This window comes from Equus quagga, chromosome 12 (genome assembly GCF_021613505.1).
Source record: "Equus quagga isolate Etosha38 chromosome 12, UCLA_HA_Equagga_1.0, whole genome shotgun sequence".
Classification (NCBI taxonomy): Eukaryota; Metazoa; Chordata; class Mammalia; order Perissodactyla; family Equidae; genus Equus; species Equus quagga.
In genome coordinates this window covers 89,303,063-89,324,918 of record NC_060278.1, presented here as the reverse complement: position 1 = coordinate 89,324,918, position 21,856 = coordinate 89,303,063, and the positions used below count along the sequence as shown (strand labels likewise).

Sequence of the window (21,856 nt, the reverse complement as noted above, 5' to 3'; positions counted from 1 at the left end):
CTGGCAACCACTCATCTACCTTCTGCTTTTGTGGATTTGCCTGTTCTGGACATTTCACGTAAATGGAATCATATGCTGTGTGGCCTTTTGTGACTGGCTTATTTCACTTAATGTGATGTTTTCAAGGTACATCCATGTTGTAGCATGTGTCAGGACTTCATTCCTTTCTCTGGCTGAATCGTATTCCCTTGGGTGGACATGCTACATTTTGTTTATCCATCCATTGGTTGGTGGACATTTGGGTTGCAGGTTTTGTTTTGTAGGTTTCTTTCTTCCTTAGACTTTACCATGTCAGTGAATCTCACTCCACCTCTGTCCTTTTTAAAAATTATTTTTAAATTTTTTAAATTTATTTTTTATTGTAGTAACATTGGTTTATAACATTACATAAATTTTAGGTGTATGTCATTATATTTCGATTTCTGTGTAGATTACATCATGTTCACCACCCAAAGACTAATTACAGTCCATCACCACACACATGTGCCTAGTCACTCCTTTTGCTCTCCACCCTCCCCTCTTCCCTTCTGGTAAAGACCAATCCGATCTTTGTCTCCATGTGTTTGTTTGTTGTTGTTTTTACCCTCTACTTATGAGTGAGATCATACGATATTTGACTTTCTCCCTCTGACTTATTTCGCTTAGTGTAATACCCTCAAGGTCCATCCATGTTGTCACAAATGGCTGAATTTCATCATTTCTTATGGCTGAGTAGTATTCCATTGTGTATATATACCACATCTTCTTTATCCATTCGTCCCTTGATGGGCATCTTGGTTGCTTCCAAATCTTGGCTATTGAGAATACTGCTGCAATAAACATAGGGGTGCATGTGTCTTTACGCATTTGTGCTATCACGTTCTTTGGATAAATACCCAGCAATAGAATAGCTGGATCGTTTGGTAGTTCTATTCTTAATTTTTTGAGGACTCTCCATCCTGTTTTCCATAGTGGCTGCGGCAGTTTGCACTCCCACCAGCAGTGTATGGGAGTTCCCTTCTCTCTACATCCTCTCCAACGCTTGTTGTTTCCTGTCTCGTTAATTATAGCCATTCTGACGGGTGTGAGGTGATGTCTCATTTTAGTTTTGATTTGCATTTCCCTGATAGTTAATGATGTTGAACATCTTTTCATGTGCCTGTTGGAGAAATGTCTGTTCAGATCTTTTGCCCATTTTTAAATTGGGTTGTTAGTTTTTTTGATGTTGAGATGTATGAGTTCTTTGTATATTTTGGATATTAACCCCTTATCGTATAGATGGTTGGCAAATATCTTCTCCCAATTGTTAGGTTATCTTTTCATTTTGTTGATGGTTTCCTTTGCTGTGCAGTAGCTTTTTAGTTTGATGTAGTCGCATTTGTTTATTTTTTCTGTTGTTTGCCTTGCTGGGTCAGACATGCTACTTGACAATATGCTGCTAAGACCGATGTCTAAGAGCATATTGCCTATGTTTTCTTCTGGAAGTTTCATGGTTTCAGGTCTTGTGTATGGTGTAAGATAATGGTCTATTTTCATTCTTTTGCCTGTCGCAGTCCAGTTTTCCCAACACCACGTATTGAAGAGACTTTCCTTTCTCCATTGTATGTTCTTGGCTCCCTTATTCAAAATTAGCTGTCCATAGATGTGTGGGTTTATTTCCAAGCTCTTGATACTGTTCTGTTGATCTGTGTATCTGTTTTTGTGCAAGTACAGTGCTGTTTTGGCTGCTATCACTTTGCACTGTATTTTGAAATCAGGGAGTGTGATACCTCCAGCTTTGTTCTTTTTTCTCAGGATTCCTTTGGCTATTTGGGGTCTTTTGTTGTTCCATGTAAATTTTAGGATTCTTTGTTCTATTTCTGTGAAAAATGTTGTTGGAACTTTGACAGGGATTGCACTGAATCTGTAGATTGCTTTAGGAAGTGTGGACATTTTAACTATGTTAATTCTTCCAGTCCGAGATCACAGAATATCTTTCTATTTCTTTGTGTCTTCTTCAGTTTCTTTCAACAGTGTTTTATAGTTTTCAGTGTACAGATCTTTCACCTCTTTGGTTAAGTTTATTCCTAGTATTTTATTCTTTTTGTTGCAATTGTAAATGGGATTGTATTCTTAATTTCTCTTTCTGCTACTTCGTTATTAGTGTATCCCTCTGTCCTTTTTAGTGGCTTTAGGCTTTATATTATCTCATTCATTTATATGTGATGGCTGGGACCTCTCAGTGCCTTTGGAAACCCCTGGCTCCCCTTCCTGCCATCCAACTTGCCTCCTCCAGGGAGTCCACAATGCTTGAAGAGGCTGTGGTCATCTAATCCATAGCTCGGTTTTGTAGATGATAAAATGGAGTTTCAGAGAGAGGAAGGGGTTCACCCAGGATCATAAACTCAGTGTTGGGGGGTTCCCAGAGTTCAGCTCCCAGCTGAGGCCACTCAGCTTGTGCTAAGCAGGCCCAGAGCTGACCATCTGACCTCACCTCCCCACGTGGGGGTCTCCCTCTAAGCCCCCCTTTCCTGGCCCCATTTGTGGGAGGGGCTCTCTGTGGAGGCCTTGTTTGTGCCTCTCACCCCATTCCCTACTCTTTCCTCCTTGCTTTTGAAAGATCCCAGGTCAGCCTTCTCAAATACTGGCTCCCTGCTCTTGGCACCCAGTGTCTGAAATATCAGCCTCAGCCTTCCTGCCTCGTTTGCATTTCAAAAGTTCTCTTTAGGATTTGATCAGGCTTTAAGATATACTTAAGAGCCCAGCTGGAGTCCTTCCCTGGCTTTGTGGTTCCAACCTGGGCTGCCCAGTAGAATCACCTGGGAAGCTATTTAAAAATAGTGATGCCTGGGACCGACCCAGGCCCAATTATATCAGAATCTCTGAGGGTGGGACCTTGGGCCGCAGTTTTTTTTTAAGTTCCCCCAGGTAATTCTGATGCCACCCCGGTGGAGAACCCCTGTGCTGGCTCCACTCTGGCCCGCATCCAAGAGGGCACATTTTCTCCTTCCAAGTCTTTGGAACTAGATGAAGAGCTGTGTCGAGAACTGGTCCCAGGTCAGCGGTGGATTTGCTGTGAGACCTCTCTTGTGCCCTCAGTAAAGTGGGGCTTGGATTAGATGGGTGGTTCTCACCTTCAGGGATGGGGTGTGAGAGGTGGGGTGGGGAGTGTGTGTATTCAACCACCTGGGAGCATTCTCAAAAAATACCCGCCCAACTTGAAAAGTCAAAAGCAACCTAAGTGTGGTTTTATTCACCACTAACATGAATCACCCCTCTCATGAGAAGAAGTGTTCGATGGACTGAGTGACTTTTTTAAACATGGAGAAACTTCAGGAATGATTGTTGTTACAGTCCCTCAAATTCCCCTCCACAGGGCTTGTGTCGTTTTGCATTCTTGCCGGTGATATGTCAGGGTACTGTTTCTCCATAGCTTCTCCAGCAGAATATGTTCTCAGATGTTTGGATTTTTGCCAGTCTGATAGGTGAGAAATGGTATCTCGGTGTAGCTTTAATCAGCATTTCTCTATCGTGAATAGAGTGGAGCATCTTCCTGGGGTTGAGAGCCAGTTACCTTTCTCTGCCTGTAAACTATTGTTCATGTCTCTAGCCCATTTTTCTATAGGTTCGTTGGCCTTTTTGTTCTCTATTTTTTGAAGCTCTTTATATATTTAGGATGTCAACCCTTTGTCAGAGTAAAAACTGCATGTTTTTTTCCCAGTTTGTCATTTATGTTTTTACTTTTCTTAGGGTATCTTTTTTTTCCATGTAGAATTTGCTTATCTAATCAAATGTCTTCCCCCTATCACTTCTGGAGTTTTGAATCATGATTATTATGATAGCCTTCTTTTCTTTTTTTGGGGGGGAAGGTTAGCCCTGAGCTAACATCTGCTGCCAATCCTCCTCTTTTTGCTGAGGAAGACTGGCCCTGAGCTAACATCCATGCTCATCTTCCTCTTCTTTGTATGTGGGATGCCTACCACAGCATGGCTTTTGCCAAGTGGTGTTATGTGCACACTCAGGATCCAAACCAGTGAACCCCGGGCCGCCAAAGCGGAATGTGTACACTTAACCGCTGCGCCACTGGGCTGGCCCTATGATAGCCTTATTTTCAATCTGCATGAAAACTTTTACAATTTAAATTGTATGGTTTGTTACACCCATTTTTATTTTGTTTATTAGTATTCCTTCTGAATTAAAGTCCCCGCTAGAAAACTAGTTCCATGAGGACAGGATTCCCTCTGAGATGGAGTTCTGCATGCACAGGCTTATGGAGGAGTCTCCTTGGGAATAACACCATCAGGAATTGAGGCAGAGGGAGAAGCTGAAGTGAGGAGCATTCACACCAATGTCCTCAGCCCATCCCAGGGGAGCCCTGGAGCTGGATGGCCGTTTAGCACTGTCCCGAGTTGAGATGAGGGGGCATGGACCAGTCATTGGATGTGAGCTCCCCCAGGGAGGGCACATGACCTTGGATGAGGTGGCTGCCCTCAGCCAATGGCCATCCTCGGGAGGGGGACTCAGTTTGGGGTCTTCGCTGGGTGAATGAGTGCCCCAGTCCTGAAGAGGGGTCTGGGCAGAGCACCACAGCATCCTCCCCAAGTACCATGTCTGTCCTTGTCCCTGCTGTGTACTCTACACCTCACTATGCCTGGCACATAATAGGTGCTCAGGAAATCTTTCGTGAATGAGTGAAAGACAAACAAGAAGAGAAACCTAGATTTCTGGTTCTTGGCTCAGGCCAACTGGATCACAATGTGGGGGTGGGAGGGAGGAGAGGGCCCCCGGGCAGGTGTTTTCAGAATCATCTCAAGTGCTTCTGGCCTGTTCCCCATGTGCAGCCCACTGAGTGGTCTTGAGAGCTCCTCCTGCTCAGCAGTTGGTGCTGGTCAAGGCCTGGGCTGGGGTGGGCTGGGCAGGGCTGGGCTGGGCTGGGCAGGGGACCCTCGGCGGAGCCCTAGGCATCTCACTGCTCTTTGGATGCACATCACCGTCATGAGCTTCCAGTTCAGTTTCTTAATCTTCCTCCAGCATTCCTTGAAGAAAAGAGGAACCCGCTCCCTGGGGAAGACAGACAAGAAGCCTTCGGTGCAGGTACTGCCTGGCAGCCCCCACCGCCCCCGGTGCAGACCCCAATGGCAGGTTTTAGTCTTAAGGCCCGAGGCCTAACTCCAAGTGGCCTGAGGAGTCCCCAGAGGTGCCCACCCCTCCCCAGCCTCTACCCCATGCTCCCCTTGTTCATTTTCTTAGCTTTGCTGGCCACTTCACTTCCCAAAACCATGCCCTGAGCCGATGGTTCTCAGGCTCGGGTAGATAAAGTGCTGTATGTAGACAGGCCAGGCCTGGAATCCAGTTAGCCTCTAGTGGTACTGGATTGTCAGGGTGCCAGGCACTTTTCATACATTATCTCATTTAATCCTCCCCAAGGCTGGTTGAGGAAGGAGTGTTATTACCCCATTTTATGGGTGAGCAAACTGTAGTATTAATGGTAGTTGGTGGCAGTAGCAGCAATAGTCACCCTGGCAGAATGTCACCTACTCCAGGAAGCCCTCCTGGACTTCCCAGGCTATGTGTGGTGCTCCATCCTTGGTGCAATATTCATGTCCCCCTCTCTGCTTCTGCTCTGAACCCCCAACTCCTTGAGGGTCAGGGCTGTGGCTGATTCACTCCTGTGTCCCCAGCACATAGTTAGTGCTCCCGGGAATGCTACGGCTGGTATTGGGCCCCCAACACTAAGCGTCTTGGGTTGTGTCTGTCCTTGTGCCCATTGGTTCCAGGAGGACAGCGCAGACCTGAAGTGTCAGCTGCACTTTGCAAAGGAGGAGTCAGCCCTCATGTGCAAGAAGCTTACCAAGCTAGCCAAGGAGAACGACAGCATGAAGGAGGAGCTGCTCAAGTACCGCTCGCTCTACGGCGATCTGGACAGTGCCCTGTCGGCTGAGGAGCTGGCTGATGCGCCCCACTCGCGGGAGACCGAGCTGAAGGTGCATCTGAAGCTGGTGGAGGAGGAAGCCAACCTGCTGAGCCGCCGCATCGTGGAGCTGGAGGTGGAGAACCGGGGCCTGCGGGCCGAGATGGACGACATGAAGGATCATGGTGGCGGCTGTGGGGGCCCGGAGGCACGCCTGGCCTTCGCCATGGGGGGCAGCGAGTGCGGGGAGAGCCTGGCAGAGCTGCGGCGGCACCTGCAGTTCGTGGAGGAGGAGGCGGAGCTGCTCCGGCGCTCCTCGGCCGAGCTTGAGGACCAGAACAAGCTGCTGCTGACCGAGCTGGCCAAGTACCGCTCGGAGCACGAGCTGGACGTGACGCTGTCAGAGGACAGCTGCTCCGTGCTCAGCGAGCCCTCGCAGGAGGAGCTGGCGGCTGCCAAACTGCAGATCGGCGAGCTCAGTGGCAAGGTCAAGAAGCTCCAGTATGAGAACCGCGTGCTGCTCTCCAACCTCCAGCGCTGTGATCTTGCCTCCTGCCAGAGCACGCGGCCGATGCTGGAGACGGATGCCGAGGCAGGCGACTCTGCCCAGTGCGTGCCCACTGCCCTGGACGAGGCCCACGGACCCCATGCTGCCCGGCTCTGCAGAGCCAGGGAGGCTGAGGCGCTGCCTGGACTAAGGGAGCAGGCAGCCCTGGTCAGCAAGGCCATCGACGTCCTGGTGGCTGATGCCAATGGCTTCTCAGCTGGCCTCCGCCTGTATCTGGACAATGAGTGTGCTGACTTTCGGCTGCATGAGGCCCCTGACAACAGCGAGGGTCCCAGGGACACCAAGCTCATCCATGCCATCCTGGTGCGGCTGAGCATGCTCCAGCAGGAGCTCAATGCCTTCACACGGAAGGCGGACATGGTCCTCGGGAGTTCTGCCAAGGAGCAGCCAGAGCCCTTCTCATCACTGCCCTCCTTGGGCTCCCAGGGACCTTCCAAGGAGATTCTCCGGGCCAAAGACCTTGGCTCAGACTTCCAGGTAAGATGTCCCAGTCACAGGCCCTATTACTTTTATTTTCAGTGAGGAAGATTGACCCTGAGCTAACATCTGTTGCTAATCTTCCACTTTTTGCTTGAGGAAGATTGTCGCTAAGCTAACCTCTGTGCCAGTCTACCCCTAGTTGGTATGTGAAAATGCCTGGTTCACTTATTTACTGTCCATAGATATAGGGGTTGGTTCCGAGGCCCTATCTTTTTGTCCAGTTGTTCTTTCTTCTTTTCTTGTTTCTTTTGTGATTTTGTTTTTTAAAACGAGTATTATTAAAAAAAAAAAGTTTCGCTCAGGTCCTGTGCAAAGGCAAGAAACTTGGCTTTCTAAACATAATGAACTTCCAGCCTTGATGTCAGTAAAATCTAACTTAGAAAAATGAAAATAGCAAATGCACTTGTCCTGAAAAAAGGCCTTATTGCCAAAGTAGTCTGTAACCATTCGAAGAGTTTCAGAAGGGCCTGAAGTAGAAAGATGAAGCCTCCTCCTCGCGGCTTCCCACTCCCTGAGGTACCGCTGGTGACAACTGGAGCAGTGCTGGCCAATATGGTGGCTGCTAGCCACGTGTGGCTACTTAAATTTAAATCAATAAAAATTACATACAATTGAAAATTGAGCCACATTTCAAGTGCTCAGTAGTTGCGTGTGTCAAGTAGTGGAGATGTAGAATATTTCATCATCACAGCATGCTCTTCTAAATCTTTCTCTACATATACTCTCATATATTTGTTTTTTTCACCCAAATTGTCTTATGTTATAACTGTCACCACACAACTGATTTTTCTCGTGTAATGTGTCTATTTGCTCATTTACTTATGATGGTGTGCTTATAGTTCATATACTTTTTGTGCTCAGGCTGGAGGTGCCATGGTGAGCAAAAACAGATAGGATTCCTGCCCCCCACCCTATAGAGTGGGGAAGAGAGATGTTCCTCAAAATATTGTGCAATGAATGTGAAATTATAAACTGAGATGGGGGCTCTGAAGGAAAGGTACTTGGTTCTATGAACAAAGAACTTGACCCTGGGTCAGAGAAGAACTCTGAGCTGACCTGAGATCTGAAGGATGGGAAAGAGTGTTCTGAGCAGAGGGAACAGCCTGTGTGAATTCATCACGGCCAGAAGGAGCGCGGTGTGTCCAGGGACTAAGAGAAGGTGCGAGGCTGGACTGCAGAGAACCCTGGGAGGTTTGACCTTCACCCTGAGAGCAATGGGAGGGTCTTTCCATGTCTATCCAGAGAGATTTAGCTCTTTTTCACAACTGCACAGTGTAATTGTGCCAGTATTTCTTTACCCAGTGTCCTGTTGATCTGGCTTCATCTTGCTTTTCTAAGTGGGCAGACTGCCCCATGTTAGGTCGCCCTCTTGGTTCTCAGGTAGGAATGAGCTGGGGCTGCACATGTGGTAGGACAGTTGAGACTGCCTCAGAGGGTTTGTGTACAAGACAGACATGCACAGAATCGGTGTTTTCACTCTCTGCTTACCTCGTCATTCATCCTCTCAACAGACGTCCACCGAGTGCTTGCACTGCCCTAGCCAGGGCTGGGTCTGGGCTCCTGAGGTGAATCCACCTACGTCCCAGCCCTCAGTGGGGTCATCAGAGCCTCTTATGGAGCCCAGAGGCCTGGGTTGGGGGCTGCTCCTGGGACCCCTGGGGCCCCTCCCCATAGTTACCTTTGGTCTCTTCTGCCTGTGCCTCTGGGTGCAGCCGCCTGACTTCAGGGACCTGCCGGAATGGGAGCCCAGGATACGAGAAGCCTTCCGCACTGGTGACTTGGACTCCAAGCCTGACCCCAGCCGGAGCTTCAGGCCTTACCGAGCTGAAGACAATGACTCCTACGCCTCTGAGGTGGGCCTAGGCCTGAGCAGGCAGGTGGGTGGGTAGGAGGAGAGAGGCTGGGGCTTCCCAAAAGCAGAGTGATCCGTGGGGAATCTTAGGTGGTGGTGATATGGGTTTCAAGTATTCCATTTGGTTCCAAGCTTCCTGGAAGGCAGGGCAAAAAGGGAAACAAGGAAGTTTGGGCCTTTCTCTTGGCCTGATAAAAAGAAGCTTATAAACTCATTTGAAAAAATTGAATTTTTTTCTTATACTAAATTCCACTGGGGATTCAATAATTTACGTCATTTAATGGAACCACTAATTTATGTAGCAGTTGGCAGCAGTCTCCACAGTCAGGCTGACTGGGTTCAAATTGTGGATCCACTATAAACTGGCTGTTAGATCTTAGATAAGTCACTTTATCTCTCTGATCCTCAGTTTCTCACCTTTAAAATAAAAGTGATCCCTCATAGGATTGTTGAAAGGATTAAATGCATGAAAAGCCTTAGCTTCACACCTTTTTCATTTTGGATGAGGATGAGGAAGATGATGATGACACATCACTGGGCCTCAAGGGACCTACCACTGTGGCTGTGGCCTTGGACATGTTCTCACTTTCTGGCTGCAGCTCGCCCATCTGTAACGTGGGAGGATTAGAGTCAGTGTAGCTGGAGAAGAATTGCTAGGATTCTCTGGTCCTTCAGGAATTCTGGGTGGTTCTGAGCTCCTCCCAAGCCTATTGAGCCCCGCCCCAGCTCTTCATAATGAACCTGAAGCAAGAAAAGGCTCCTATGGACTGGGTGGGGCCTCCCTGAGATTCCTCAACCATGGAGACCCCTGTGTGTACCCCGACCTGAGCACCCTTTGCTTCTGAGCATCCCTGGGAAGGCAACTTTGTGGTCCCAGGATGGCCAGTCTGCAACTGTGCAGGGGGAGAAGCTCCCTTGAAGCTGATGGATCAAACTGTCTAAGTGGTCTGAGTTTCTTAGCAGCCATGGCAAAAAGGGGAAAAATCATGTGACACTTAGTTCTCCTTTTCTGAGGAAAGGAAATAGGCCAGCTCATCTGTGGAGAAAATAATTTCCATTGTGTGTTCAATTAGTTTCATTCAACCACTCTTTATTGAGCAGTTACATTTTTTTTCTTTTTTTGAGGAAGATTAGCCCTGAGCTAACTACTGCCAATCCTCCTCTTTTTGCTGAGGAAGACTGGCCCTGAGCTAACATCCATGCCCATCTTCCTCTGTTTTATATGTGGGATGCCTACCACGGCATGGCTTTTGCCAAGCGGTGCCATGTCCACACCTGGGATCCGAACCGGCGAACCCCGGGACGCCGGAAGGCAGAACGTGCACACTTAACCGCTGCACCACCAGGCTGGCCCTGAGCAGTTACATTTTGCCAGGCACTGTGTTGGGCACTGAGTTCAAGGAGAACATCAGATGTAACAGATAGTATCTCACGCTGTAAGAATTTTTAGTACAAAACAGACTTGTAAGATAAACCTCAAGTCAGAGTGCCTTCCATTGCCAAATTTCCATGGTATTGGCCAGATAATAAATGTTTGCGTTTTTTTCGCAGAGGGACATCTTGCCATGCCCGGGAAGGTTTTATGTAGGAGTTGGAACTGACGTTTCCTTTTTTTTTCCTGCTTAACATGACAGCATAAAAATTTCCCTCTGTTACTAGAAATAGTTAAAAAAAATTTTTAATTGAAGTATAGCATATGTACAGAAAAGTGCTCATATTGTAAGTGCACGCCTCAAATAATTTCACAAACCGAACACTCCTGTGTAATCAGCAAGCACATCAATAAACAGCATGACCTGCTCCTGGGAGCCCCCTGTGTCCCCTTCTGGTCACCTCTTTTAACAGAGTAGATTAGTTTTGCCTGTTTAGCTACAAATACTTAAAACACAACTTCCCTGAAAATATAGTTTTATGGTCTTTTTCTTAAAGATTTTATTAATAGTCATTATAGACAAATAACTACAACAAAATCCCTAGGCAGTATTGTATAAAGATATAAAGAAGAGAGTCAAGATCACAAGATCATCACATAGGTAACCACTGTTAACATTTAGTGTGTGTGTGTCCGTGTCCTTTATGTTCTTCTGTTGAGGTGTATCTTTTGTTTTCATTTGTTATTGAAGTATAATATAATAATATACATACAATAGAGGAAACTATCCTTAAGTGTACAGTTGAATAGATTTTTATATATCTATAGACCTATTAAACACGTATATTCATCCCCATCATTTATCATCTAAGTTGTTTGTAAATTTTTGCAATTATAAACAATGAGACAATATCTTTGTGGATCAAGCTTAGTTTTCACAGTATATTATTTTCTTCTAATAAATTGCAAAGAGAGAAGTTATCAAGTTAAAATGATAATAGCTAGATTGGATGTGCACTGTTTTGTTTAATTGTCGTGACAGCCCACGGAGGTGGGGACAGCCATGGTGCCCCATTCGTACTTGGAGGACAGCTCGGGTCTGACTTACTGCTGTTGCTACCCTACTGCTCTCGTTCTTTGCCGGCCGCCCCTGTCCTCCTCCTGGTCGCTCCCTCCTCATTATCTGTGTCCCTCATCCATACCCCAGATCAAGGAGCTGCAGCTGGTGCTGGCCGAGGCCCACGACAGCCTTCGGGGGTTGCAAGAGCAGCTCTCCCAGGAGCGGCAGCTCCGGAAAGAGGAGGCCGACACCTTCAACCAGAAGATGGTCCAGGTGGGTGGTGCCCAGTACCCTCCCTGCACCTACTCCCACCCCTCTTCCCTGAACTGAAGGCAGAAACCTTAGATGTCCACGGGTCTTCAGAAGGCAAGAATGTCAGGGAAACTCAAATCTTCCCGTCCCTTGTGATCATGGGGTGTTACTGTGCTTGTGATTGTGTATTAGCTGCACTGGGCTGGCATTCTGGGCTTGTCATTGACTGGCTGTTTGGCCTCAGGCCAATCCTTTCTCCTCTCTGGGCCTCAGTTGCCCATCTATGAAAAATTGCCCCCGTCAGAGCTGAAAACTTATAGCAGAAAGGCCATAGGCTTGGCTGGTAATCAAGTTGATACTCCTGCTAAAGAAAGCATTTATTAAGCCCTTACTGTATGTCAGGGCTGTGCAATGCGCTTTCCACACATTATGTCCTTTAATTCTCGTGTCTTCCCCTATGTGGTGTCCCCATTTTACAAATGGGGAAACTGATGCCCAGAGAGCCGAAGTGCTTTGCCCAGGGTTGCACATCCAGGGTGAGGTGGGGCTGGGGTTCTAACCCAGGTCTCTGGCTCCCTCGTAGCCGTGACAGTGCCTTGCTTCCTAGGATAGTGCATATTCTCAGCCTTCCTCACTCCGAGCATGCCCTTTGCTCTCCACGTGAGTCACCCCTCCCTGCCATCATTGCTCACCCTCAGGTTCCTCATTAAATGTGAGCGTTCATGTGAAACACTGACACCCAGTACGTGCTTATTATGTGATGTCATGGTTTTTGTAATCAGAGCCGGGTTCAAACCCAAGCTCTTCCACTGATTCGTATCTGTGATCGCTACTGCTTTTCTGAGTTTCTCTTCCCTGGAGTGGCAGAGGGCACTGTTTATCTCAACAGAACGAGCTTCTAGTAGTGGAATCCCTGGCAGGGATCACCAACAGGCACCACCCACATTTTCCTCTCTGCCCTGGTGTGAGGCCTGGAATGGGGTGGGGTAGCGCCCCCTAAGACAGCTGGGGTTTCTCATGCTCTTGTCCCCCTCACAGCTGAAGGAGGACCAGCAGAGGGCGCTCCTGAGGCGGGAGTTTGAGCTGCAGAGTCTGAGCCTCCAGCGGAGGCTGGAGCAGAAATTCTGGAGCCAGGAGAAGAACATGCTGGTGCAGGAGTCCCAGCAGTTTAAGCACAACTTCCTGCTGCTCTTCATGAAGCTCAGGTGGTTCCTCAAGCGCTGGCGGCAGGGCAAGGTTTTGCCCAGCGAGGGAGATGACTTCCTTGAGGTATGGGTCCCCTGGGACTGGGTCTGGGGTAGGGGTGAGGTGGGGGAGAGAGAACCGGAGGGACACCCAGCTGTCGTTGACACAACCCCAAGGTTCATATTTGAGCCATCCGCTTGCAGGCTTCCATCCCTGCATCCATTCACTCATTCAGCGTCTGTTGAGAACCAGCTCTTTACTGGGCTCTGTGGCAGGTGCTGGGGATACCGTGGTGAAGAAGACAGCCTTGGTCCTGGCCTCACCAGGAGAAAGTCTCTTGGGGGGCTGGTAGGTCTTTAACACCTAAAACTTGTTGGTTTCTCTTTTTAACAAAGCTCAGAGTCTTCAGCGGGCAACAGTATCTAAATGAATTTAATAATCTAGTTTTGTTGCCATCGCATTATATGCAATATAGTATATATTAATGTTTTTTTATTTTATTCTTTTAAGGTATACGTTACATACAGTAAAGTGCACACGTCTCAAGTGTACAGCTGATGAAGTTTTACAGTGTACACCCGTATAGCCCCCCCCAGATCACAGCAGAGCACATTTCCCTTGTGCCCCAGTCAGTATGCCCATGCCAGCACTCAGCACTATTCGGACTCCATACACCATGGGTTAGTTTGGTTTACCCTACAACTTCATATAAGTGCGTGTAGTCTTTTGTGCCTGCTTCTTTTGCTCTGTATAATTTTTTGAGATTCATCCATGTTTTGCATGTGGAAGTACTTCATTCTTTTTTATTGCTGTTTATTTTTGACTTATGAATATACCTATTTTTTTCTAATGTTACCTTTGATTTATGGCAATGGGTACTGGCTTTCCGTTTTTAGTAATAATATCAACTTCCTTTTTTAGATATGTTTATTTAACTACGAAGAGTAGGTTGACTTATAACACTAACAATGGTGCAGGTAGTAGGGGATGTGGCTTTGGGAATGTGTGCAGCTTGGGAAGGGCTCCCATGGCCCTTTTTCCCTCAGTCTGTGCAGGACCCTTGTCGTTCCTCAAAGCCCCTGCCTCCGTCAGTAGCACGTTAACACTGCTAGGAGAAGGGGGCCTGTAAGGGTGTCACACCTCAGTCACACCCACCTGCGCTGGCACCACTCACCTTGGCCTTGGCCTTTTAGGTGCAGGTGTCTCTGGTCTAACCCAGGCTTGGCCCTCCTCTGGCTGAAGCTACTCTTTCCAGAGCCGATGGGGCCCACTGGCACTTCCTAAGTCCCCAGGTACCCTGTCAGGGGTCCCCCAGAGCAGCCCGAATGGCCCAGGAGCAGGGGGTGATGGTTAGACCTGAATCTGTAGCAAAAGTCCCCTCCCCCCACCCCCAGAGGGGCTCACAGTTCTTCTCCCAGGCCACCCTGGCCTCTTGGGAGAGTCACTGACCATTATTAAATGGACCCACTCCCTCTGCCCTTGCCCTGGAATATCTGACACAGAGGTGCCCCCATGAGAAGCAGCTCAGAAGCCCAGCCTGGCTGCCCCTTGAGCATCACCCTTTGTGACACCTGGGGCCTCCCATTTGAAGCCACTGCCTGCTCTCTCTCATGGCATTTGAAAACATGGGACTTGCCTCTCCTGTTTGGCAGTCCCACACGGGCCTCGGGATGACTTTTAAGTTTATAGTTCAGTGGCATTAAGTATAGTCACATTGTTGTGCAACCATGTCCACCATCCATCTCCAGAACTCTTTTCATTTTGTAAAACTGAAACTCTGTACCTGTTAAACACTAACTCCACATCCCCTTCTCCCCCAAGTCTCTGGTAACCACCATTCCACTTTCTTTTTTTTTGAGGAAGGTTAGCCCTGAGCTAACATCCACTGCCAATCCTCCTCTTTTTGCTTAGGAAGACTGGCCCTGAGCTAACATCTGTGCCCATCTTTCTCTATTTTATATGTGGGACGCCTGCCACAGCATGGCTTGATAAGTGGTGCATAGGTCTGTGCCTGGGATCCGAACTGGTGAACCCCAGGCCACCGAAGTGGAGCACACTGAACTTAACCACTGTGCTACCAGGCCAGCCCCATCTACTTTCTGTCTCTGTGAATTTGATTACTCTCAGTACCTCATATAAGTGGAATCATACAGTATTTGTCCTTTTGTGCCTGGCTTATTCCACTTAGCATACTGTCTTCAGTGTTCATCCATGTTGTAACATATTGCAGAATTTCCTTCTTTTTTAAGGCTGAATAATATTCCATTGTGTGTATATGCTGCATTTTATTTCAGCTTTATTGATGGGTAATTGACATATAGAGTTGTATATATTTAAGGTGTACAACTTGATGTTTTGATATATATATACATTGTGAAATGATCACCTCAATCAAGCAAATTAACATATCCATCACTTCACATAGTTACCATTTCCTTTCTTCCTTCCTTCTTTCCTTTGTGGGAAGAACACTTAAGATTTACTCTCTTAGCAAATTTCAAGAATGCAATGCAGAATTGTTAATCGTAGTCACCAGGCTGTACATTTGATCCCCAGAACTTCCTTGTCCTGCATAACTGAAACTTTGTGCCCTTTGTTTAACATCTCCACATTTCCCCTCCTCCCTGCCCCTGGCAACCACTATTCTACTCTCTGCTTCTATGAGTTTGACTCTTTTAGACTCTACATATAAGTGAGATCTTGCAGTATTTATCTTTCTGTGTCTGGCTTATTTCACTGAGCATAGTGTCCTCCAGGTTCATCCATGTTGTCACAAATGACAGGATTTCCTTCTTTTTTAAGACTGAATAATATTCCATTGCATGCGTATATCACATTTTCTTTATCCATTCATTTGTAGACAGACACTTAGGTTGTTTGCATATCTCGGCTACTGTGAATAATGCCGCAGTGAACACGAGGGAGTGCAAATAGTGCTTTGAGATTCCGATTTGATTTCCTTTGGATATATAACCAGAAGCGGGATTGCTGGATCATATGGCAGTTCTATTTTAAATTTTTTGGGAAACCACTATACTGTTTTTCCATAGCCGAAGCCCGGTTTTGGCAGCTAGGGAAGATGCTCCCCGCACGCCCCAAAATGAATTGCCTGTAGGCCACATAGCCTTTATTTTAAGTCACTTTGTTTCAAGCAAGCTCTCCATATTTAGTGAAAATCTTTCTAGCCATTTCCATGTACTGGAGTAACAGAGGAAGAGAAACTTACTTTAGAAAAAAAATAAGATGTAAGGATAGAAAATTAAATAATATATGTACCTATAATTAATAAAAATATACAATCTTTACTGAAATAGACACAATTAATAAGATATAAAGATAACCACATATATTGTAAAAATAGATATATACACGTATGTGCAGTCACGTGGCACGTAACGACGGTTCAGTCAAAGATGGACTGCAGACCGCGGTGGTCCCGTAAGGTTAGTGCCATACAGCCTGGGTGTGTGGTAGGCTATGCCGTCTAAGTTTGTGTCAGTGCACTCTGTGCTGTTCACACAATCACAAAATCGCCTAACGGCACATTTCTCAGACTGTATCCTTGTCATTAAGCAACGTGTGACTGTATGTAATATGATATAAAGTACACGTGTATGGAAATACATATAAATACCTAATAAAAGATACATAACTATATAAATAATAAACGATGTACCCTCATACTTTTAAAGAATATGTGTGTCCACACATGCAGAATTAAAACTCTGTTAAAGGATAACCGTCATCTGTTGAGTATTTACAGTGTTCTGGGCACTGTCTTAAATGCTTTACGTGGATTATTGCATTTCGCTTGTACAAATACCCTCTGATGTGGAGACAGTTGTTATCCCCACTCTACTACAGATAAAGATCTTTGATTCCTTGTCCTCAATTCTGAAACCCAGAAGCTCTGACTGAGAGCTTCTTTTGTGTCTAACTCAGTTGAAAAAAATTGTTCTGACATTCATTTGGCAGCAAAACCTTTATTTATCCCATTTTACGTTAAAGTTCATATGTTTGTAGGGGAAATATTGGTGTCCTTGAGCATGGGGTGTTATGCCGGACTCGGCTGGGGCTGTTATGCAATATACGGTGTAGGTACCGTATTATCTTTCTAAATCCTGATTAGTTCTGAATTCCAAGCACTCCTCACCCCAAGAATGTCAGAGAAGGAATAGTGCACCTGTGTATGTAGATAATCAAAAGTCTGTATGTTTAGATACTTATGACCAGGGATGGAAATTGGGGTGCTTATTCATGTGGACCCTGCTCCCCCCGACATGCTTCCCAGCTTCAGCGCCTGCCCTGACCCCGGAAACCCTTCGTCATTTGGTTTCTAGGACACCGCACTCTCTTGGTTTTCCGTCCACCTCACTGGTTGCTCCTTCTCGGTCTCCTTGGCTGGACCTTCCTTTTCTCCGTGTCCTGAACTCTTCACGGCACAGTCAGCCCTCGGACCATGCTGCTGCTTTACCTACACTTACTCCCTCGGGGAGCTCAGCCAGGCTCCTGGTTTAAATGGCCTTTCTTGCACACTGGTAACCTGTCCAGAATCTGCAGAAGCTGACGCAGCCGCTCTGCCCGCCTCCCCACCTGAGCCATCCTCACCTCCTGCCTGGATTCTCACCATCGCCTCCTAACTGGTCTCCCTACCTCGGTCCTTGCACCCGCCCACCACGCATCTTGTATTCCAAAGGGTGCAGGGAGGTGCCAGGCAGCATGTTCTTCAGGTGGCTGGTGCCCCCTAGAGTTGTGCAATATGGAGCTCTGTTGCTATCCTATAACGTAACTCAGCACAGCAGCTAGAGTGATCTTGTGAAACTGAAAGTCAGGTTGGTGTCACTCCTCGGCTCACAATCTGCCCTGGCTCCCATTTCCCCCAGAGTAGAAGCCAAAGTCCCTACAGTGGCCTGGTCAACCAGCCTTGTTCCCCAGGCCTCTCTCACTTCCTCCCTGGCTCTCTTGCAGTTCCTCTAATGGATGTGTTCCTACCTCAGGGCCTTTGCACTTGCTGTGCCCTTTCCTGGAATTCTCGCCCTGCAAGTTGTCACATGGCTTATTCTCTTACCTCCTTTAGAATTTTGCCCAAATATCACCTTCTCTCCAAGGCCCTCCTTGACCACCTATGCACAGCACATCCTAGCTCCTTCCCCTGCTCTCTTTTTCTCCATAGCATTGATCACTATGTGACATTCCATATATTTAATGACATTTCATACGTTTCACTTATTATTTGTTTATTTTCCTGCTACTGGAATGGAAGCTAAAGGGGGCCAGGGTTTTGTCTGTCTTGCTCACTGATGTATCCCCAGCTCCGAACACAGGACCTGGCGCACGGTAGGTGTTCAGTAAATATTTGTTGAATGAATGAATGAACGATAAATGAACACCAGTCAGGGTGTGGCTTCATTCCCATCCTGAGTTTGTATGCTGGTCTCCTTGGCTGGCCCTGGACTCTTGTCTAGAATCCATCAGCAACTAATTCTCTCTCCCAGGAAGTCTCTCATCTGTCCACCTGAACCTTTGGTTGCCCTTATCTGTAATTATGGGGTGCCCGTGGCCCTTTTATTCTAACTACAGTGCCTACCTTGACCCCACCTGGCAACATGGTTATTTCTGAGTAGCTCTCGGGGATGTCTCATGGTCCTTGGGGCAGAAGAGATGGTGTGGGAGGCCAGAAGGGCCTGACTCTCCAGCTGTGCTCTTGGGCCTAAACGATGCCAGGAGTCAAAGTGAAAGTTTGAGCTGGGGTGCCTGTGGTTCGTCCTGTGCCATAAACCCCCATCTTTCTTCCTGCCTGGCTGTGCAGTCCCCTTTCTATCTGGGCCACGAGCCTGAGTCCCCTCCCCCTGAGGGTCAGACCCCAGGCAGGACACCATCCGACCCCCTATTGAGTGTGGTTTTTTAAAAATAGGTGAATAGCATGAAAGAGCTGTACCTGCTAATGGAGGAAGAGGAGTTAAATGCCCAGCATTCTGATAATAAGACCTGCACAGGGGACAGCTGGACCCAAAACACGGTGCGTTCTCAGCCCATTCCCAGTCCTCTCCTGTTTGTTCCTTTGTTTAGTGATCACTTCCTGCCGCCTTCTCTGACCCATCTTGCACTGGGCACTGGAGCTGCAGAGGGTTATTGCCTGGTCACTGGCCCCAGATGCTCAGTGCTGTGGGGTTCGTAAGTCGTCTCAGGGCAATGACAGAGGGCCAGGTGATGGACTGTGGGGTCACAGGCGAGACAGCAGTTAATTCTGTTCGGAATGCAGGGGTCAGTATCACAGAGAAGGGGTCATAGCTGATGGGCTTTGAAGGACGCATAGGAGCTTGGCTAATGGAGAATGAGGAAAAAGGCCATTCTGGCCCAAGGGAACCATGTGTGTAGAGGTGTGGCAAGGTATTCTGGGATTGGCTGCAGCTTGAGGTGCATAGTGAGGGTAAGGACGTCAGGCTGGGGTCGTATGAAGAGGGACGTGAGCCTTGTGGTCTGGAGTCAGGAACCCTCAAATCAGCCGTGGGATAGAGAGAGCAGTGGGGTCAGGCTCGCAGGGTCACACACAGAGAGCTTGGCTATGGGTGGGAAAGGTCAAGGGCCACGGAGAGAAAATCGAGACTGACTCAGGAGTTCAGGGAGGGTCCACAGTTTGGACTTCCCGTCTGCCATGGCGGGTCAGAGACGCAGGTCTGGGGCAAGGATACAGACTCGGGGCCTAGGCCCTGCAGAGCTTTGAAGGAGCCGGGGCCCAGCTCAGACTGAGGCTGAGTAATTATCACTGTCACCACAGGGGTTTTTGTTTATGTGAGGCTGGGGCGCATGTCAGCAAAGGAGGTGGCCAGGGCTGGGCTTGTCATGCCCATTTTGTGGGTGAGATGACCCCGGAGAGGTCGTGGGACTTGCCTGAAGCCTAGCAGAGTCCTGGGCGGGATGCTGGGTGAGGGCTTCCCTCCCCGGCCTCCTAAAGCTCCTGACCCAGGCCTTGCCCCCATCTGCAGCCCAACGAGTACATCAAGACACTGGCCGACATGAAGGTGACACTGAAGGAGCTGTGCTGGCTGCTCCGGGATGAACGCCGTGGTCTGACCGAGCTTCAGCAACAGTTTGCCAAGGCCAAGGCCACCTGGGAGACGGAGCGGGCAGAGCTCAAGAGCCATACTGCCCAGGTGAGTCTCCCACCTGTCAGAGACCTCCCCCCTTGTTCGCCTCTCAGCCAAGCCATCAGCTGTTGGGTCTGGGAGCAGGATGCTCAAGCCATGCTTCTAGAAGCATAGGAACCCATTCACCTGAACTTGTGGCCCAGGGTGAGCAAGAGACTTGCCTAGAGTCACACAGCAAGGAACCAGAAATAGTGGGGACCGGGAGTCACTGGGCCGGGGAAGGAAGGTGAGGGCCTGACAAAGGGGCTCGGGGGTATCACAGGCACCTGTGCCCACAGGTGAGGCCAGACGCTTAGATTCCTGTCTGTACCTGCTGGCCTACTTCCCCTGCATGTGCAGACTCCCGCTGCCTGCAGTCCTCATTCACTCCCTCCTCTCCTCTTAAGGATCCCTTAACCCCCTGCTATCTGAGCCCCTCCCCGCAACCCAGCATGACCAAAGGAGCCTTAACCAAGAGCCCTGGGTATTAGGCCTCTGCTGTGTGCCTAGAGGCAGGTTGCTGCCCCCCTCTGGTCTGAAAAGTGAGAGGGTGGGCTTCCTGCCACTCAAAAGAATGCTGTGACCACCCCACCCCTGCCCCTCGCCACGACTCTGGGTCCCAGCTTCCTCCAGCCTGCCCCTGCTGCAAGCTTCCTTCCCGGGCATCACAGCCCCTTGGACATGGGTACCCTGATGACCTCTACTGGACAGGTGACAGAACAGGCATAGAGGAGTTAAGTTTCTTTCCCAAGGTCACCCAGCTGGTAAGTGACAGACCTGACCTTCGCTCCCCAAACCTCTGCCCCTCCCAGCTCCCTGTGACTGTGGTCTCACCTTCTTCCCAATGCTCACAGACTTCCGGCTTCCCAGTGCCACCATTCTTTCTTCCTAACCCTCCCTGCAGACCCCACAGCTCCTGCCCCATCCACACACTTCACAGTGTCCACGGCTCCTGCCACCCCCCCACAGCCAGCCGTTCCAGGCGCCCCTCCCCACTGGGAACCTGAGTGGCCCCATGAGGGTTAACATCCCAGACCGCAGCCTGGGGGTGTGGGGTGCATTCCTTCTTGAGGTCGCATGCTTACCTCCTGCCACCCCAACGTTTGGGGCCGGGAAAGCCATCACACTGGAGTGACCCCTACACACATTCATTCCGTGACCGCGTGTGCATGTCCCCTGCTAACTGTAAACTGTACCGCTGCTTAGAGTTGAAGAAGTTTCCTGAGAAGCAAGAATGAGGAACCTCCACCGTTTCGTAGCTATGTAAACTGGGACAAATAACTTAACCTCTTCCTCCCCTGTAAGATAGTGAAAATGGTAGTTATCTTGCCGAGTTTTCGTGAGAATACTGAGATAATGCCTGAAAAGCCCTTCGGTGTGTAGAAAGAACTTCACATGAGCCTTGCTTGTGAGGAGGGGTTCGTTCTGACTGGGGAGGTCAGAGAAGTCTTCCTGGGAGAGGGGTCCTCCCAGGAGAGCTCTCTCCCCCTGCCCCCTGCTGGTGCCCGAGAAGGAAGGATGGAGGAAGGGCCTCCTGGCGCTAGCCACCCAGTTTGCTTTTCCTTCTGCAGGTGGAGCTGAAGGCTGGGAAGGGGGCTGGGGAGCGGGCGGGCCCCGACTGGAAGGCAGCCCTGCAGAGGGAGCGTGAGGAGCAGCAGCACCTCCTGGCTGAGTCCTACAGCGCTGTCATGGAGCTGACGCGGCAGCTGCAGATCAGCGAGCGCAACTGGAGCCAGGAGAAGCTGCAGCTGGTGGAGCGGCTGCAGGGTGAGAAGCAGCAGGTGGAGCAGCAGGTGAAGGAGCTGCAGAACCGCCTGAGCCAGGTGAGGCCTGTCCCAGCCTAAATTGGCTTGAGCCACAAAGGGGGGGGGGGTCACTGTAGGAAATGTTCAGGGGTAGGGTATCTTTCAGGTATAGCTGGATCTAGGTGCTCAGAGAATGCATTAGGGACTGGGTCTATCTCTTTGCCAGTCTCTCAGGCTGCTTTCCTCTGTGCTTTATTCTTAAGCAAGCTGTCCTCAAATATGGCCACTGTTAGTTTTGTGCTCATATCCTTACAGCTTAGCAATTACAATGGAATTTTTCCTTTTC

At 48.7% G+C, this 21,856-nt stretch overlaps 1 protein-coding gene across 4 annotated transcripts in view; it reads left to right on the top strand.

Moving 5' to 3' along the window:
• Positions 1-21,856, top strand: part of SOGA1 (suppressor of glucose, autophagy associated 1) — a 71,841-nt gene that overhangs the window by 33,922 nt on the left and 16,063 nt on the right. For 3 of the 4 annotated variants that reach the window (XM_046678755.1, XM_046678753.1, XM_046678754.1), the window contains 8 exons: positions 4,990-5,052; positions 5,736-6,914; positions 8,630-8,770; positions 11,349-11,474; positions 12,492-12,722; positions 18,553-18,657; positions 19,625-19,792; positions 21,337-21,588. In XM_046678755.1, coding sequence (XP_046534711.1) covers positions 4,990-5,052; positions 5,736-6,914; positions 8,630-8,770; positions 11,349-11,474; positions 12,492-12,722; positions 18,553-18,657; positions 19,625-19,792; positions 21,337-21,588 — 2,265 coding nt within the window. The remainder of the gene's footprint in view (positions 1-4,989; positions 5,053-5,735; positions 6,915-8,629; positions 8,771-11,348; positions 11,475-12,491; positions 12,723-18,552; positions 18,658-19,624; positions 19,793-21,336; positions 21,589-21,856) is intronic. The other variant, XM_046678757.1, reaches the window with a different exon arrangement.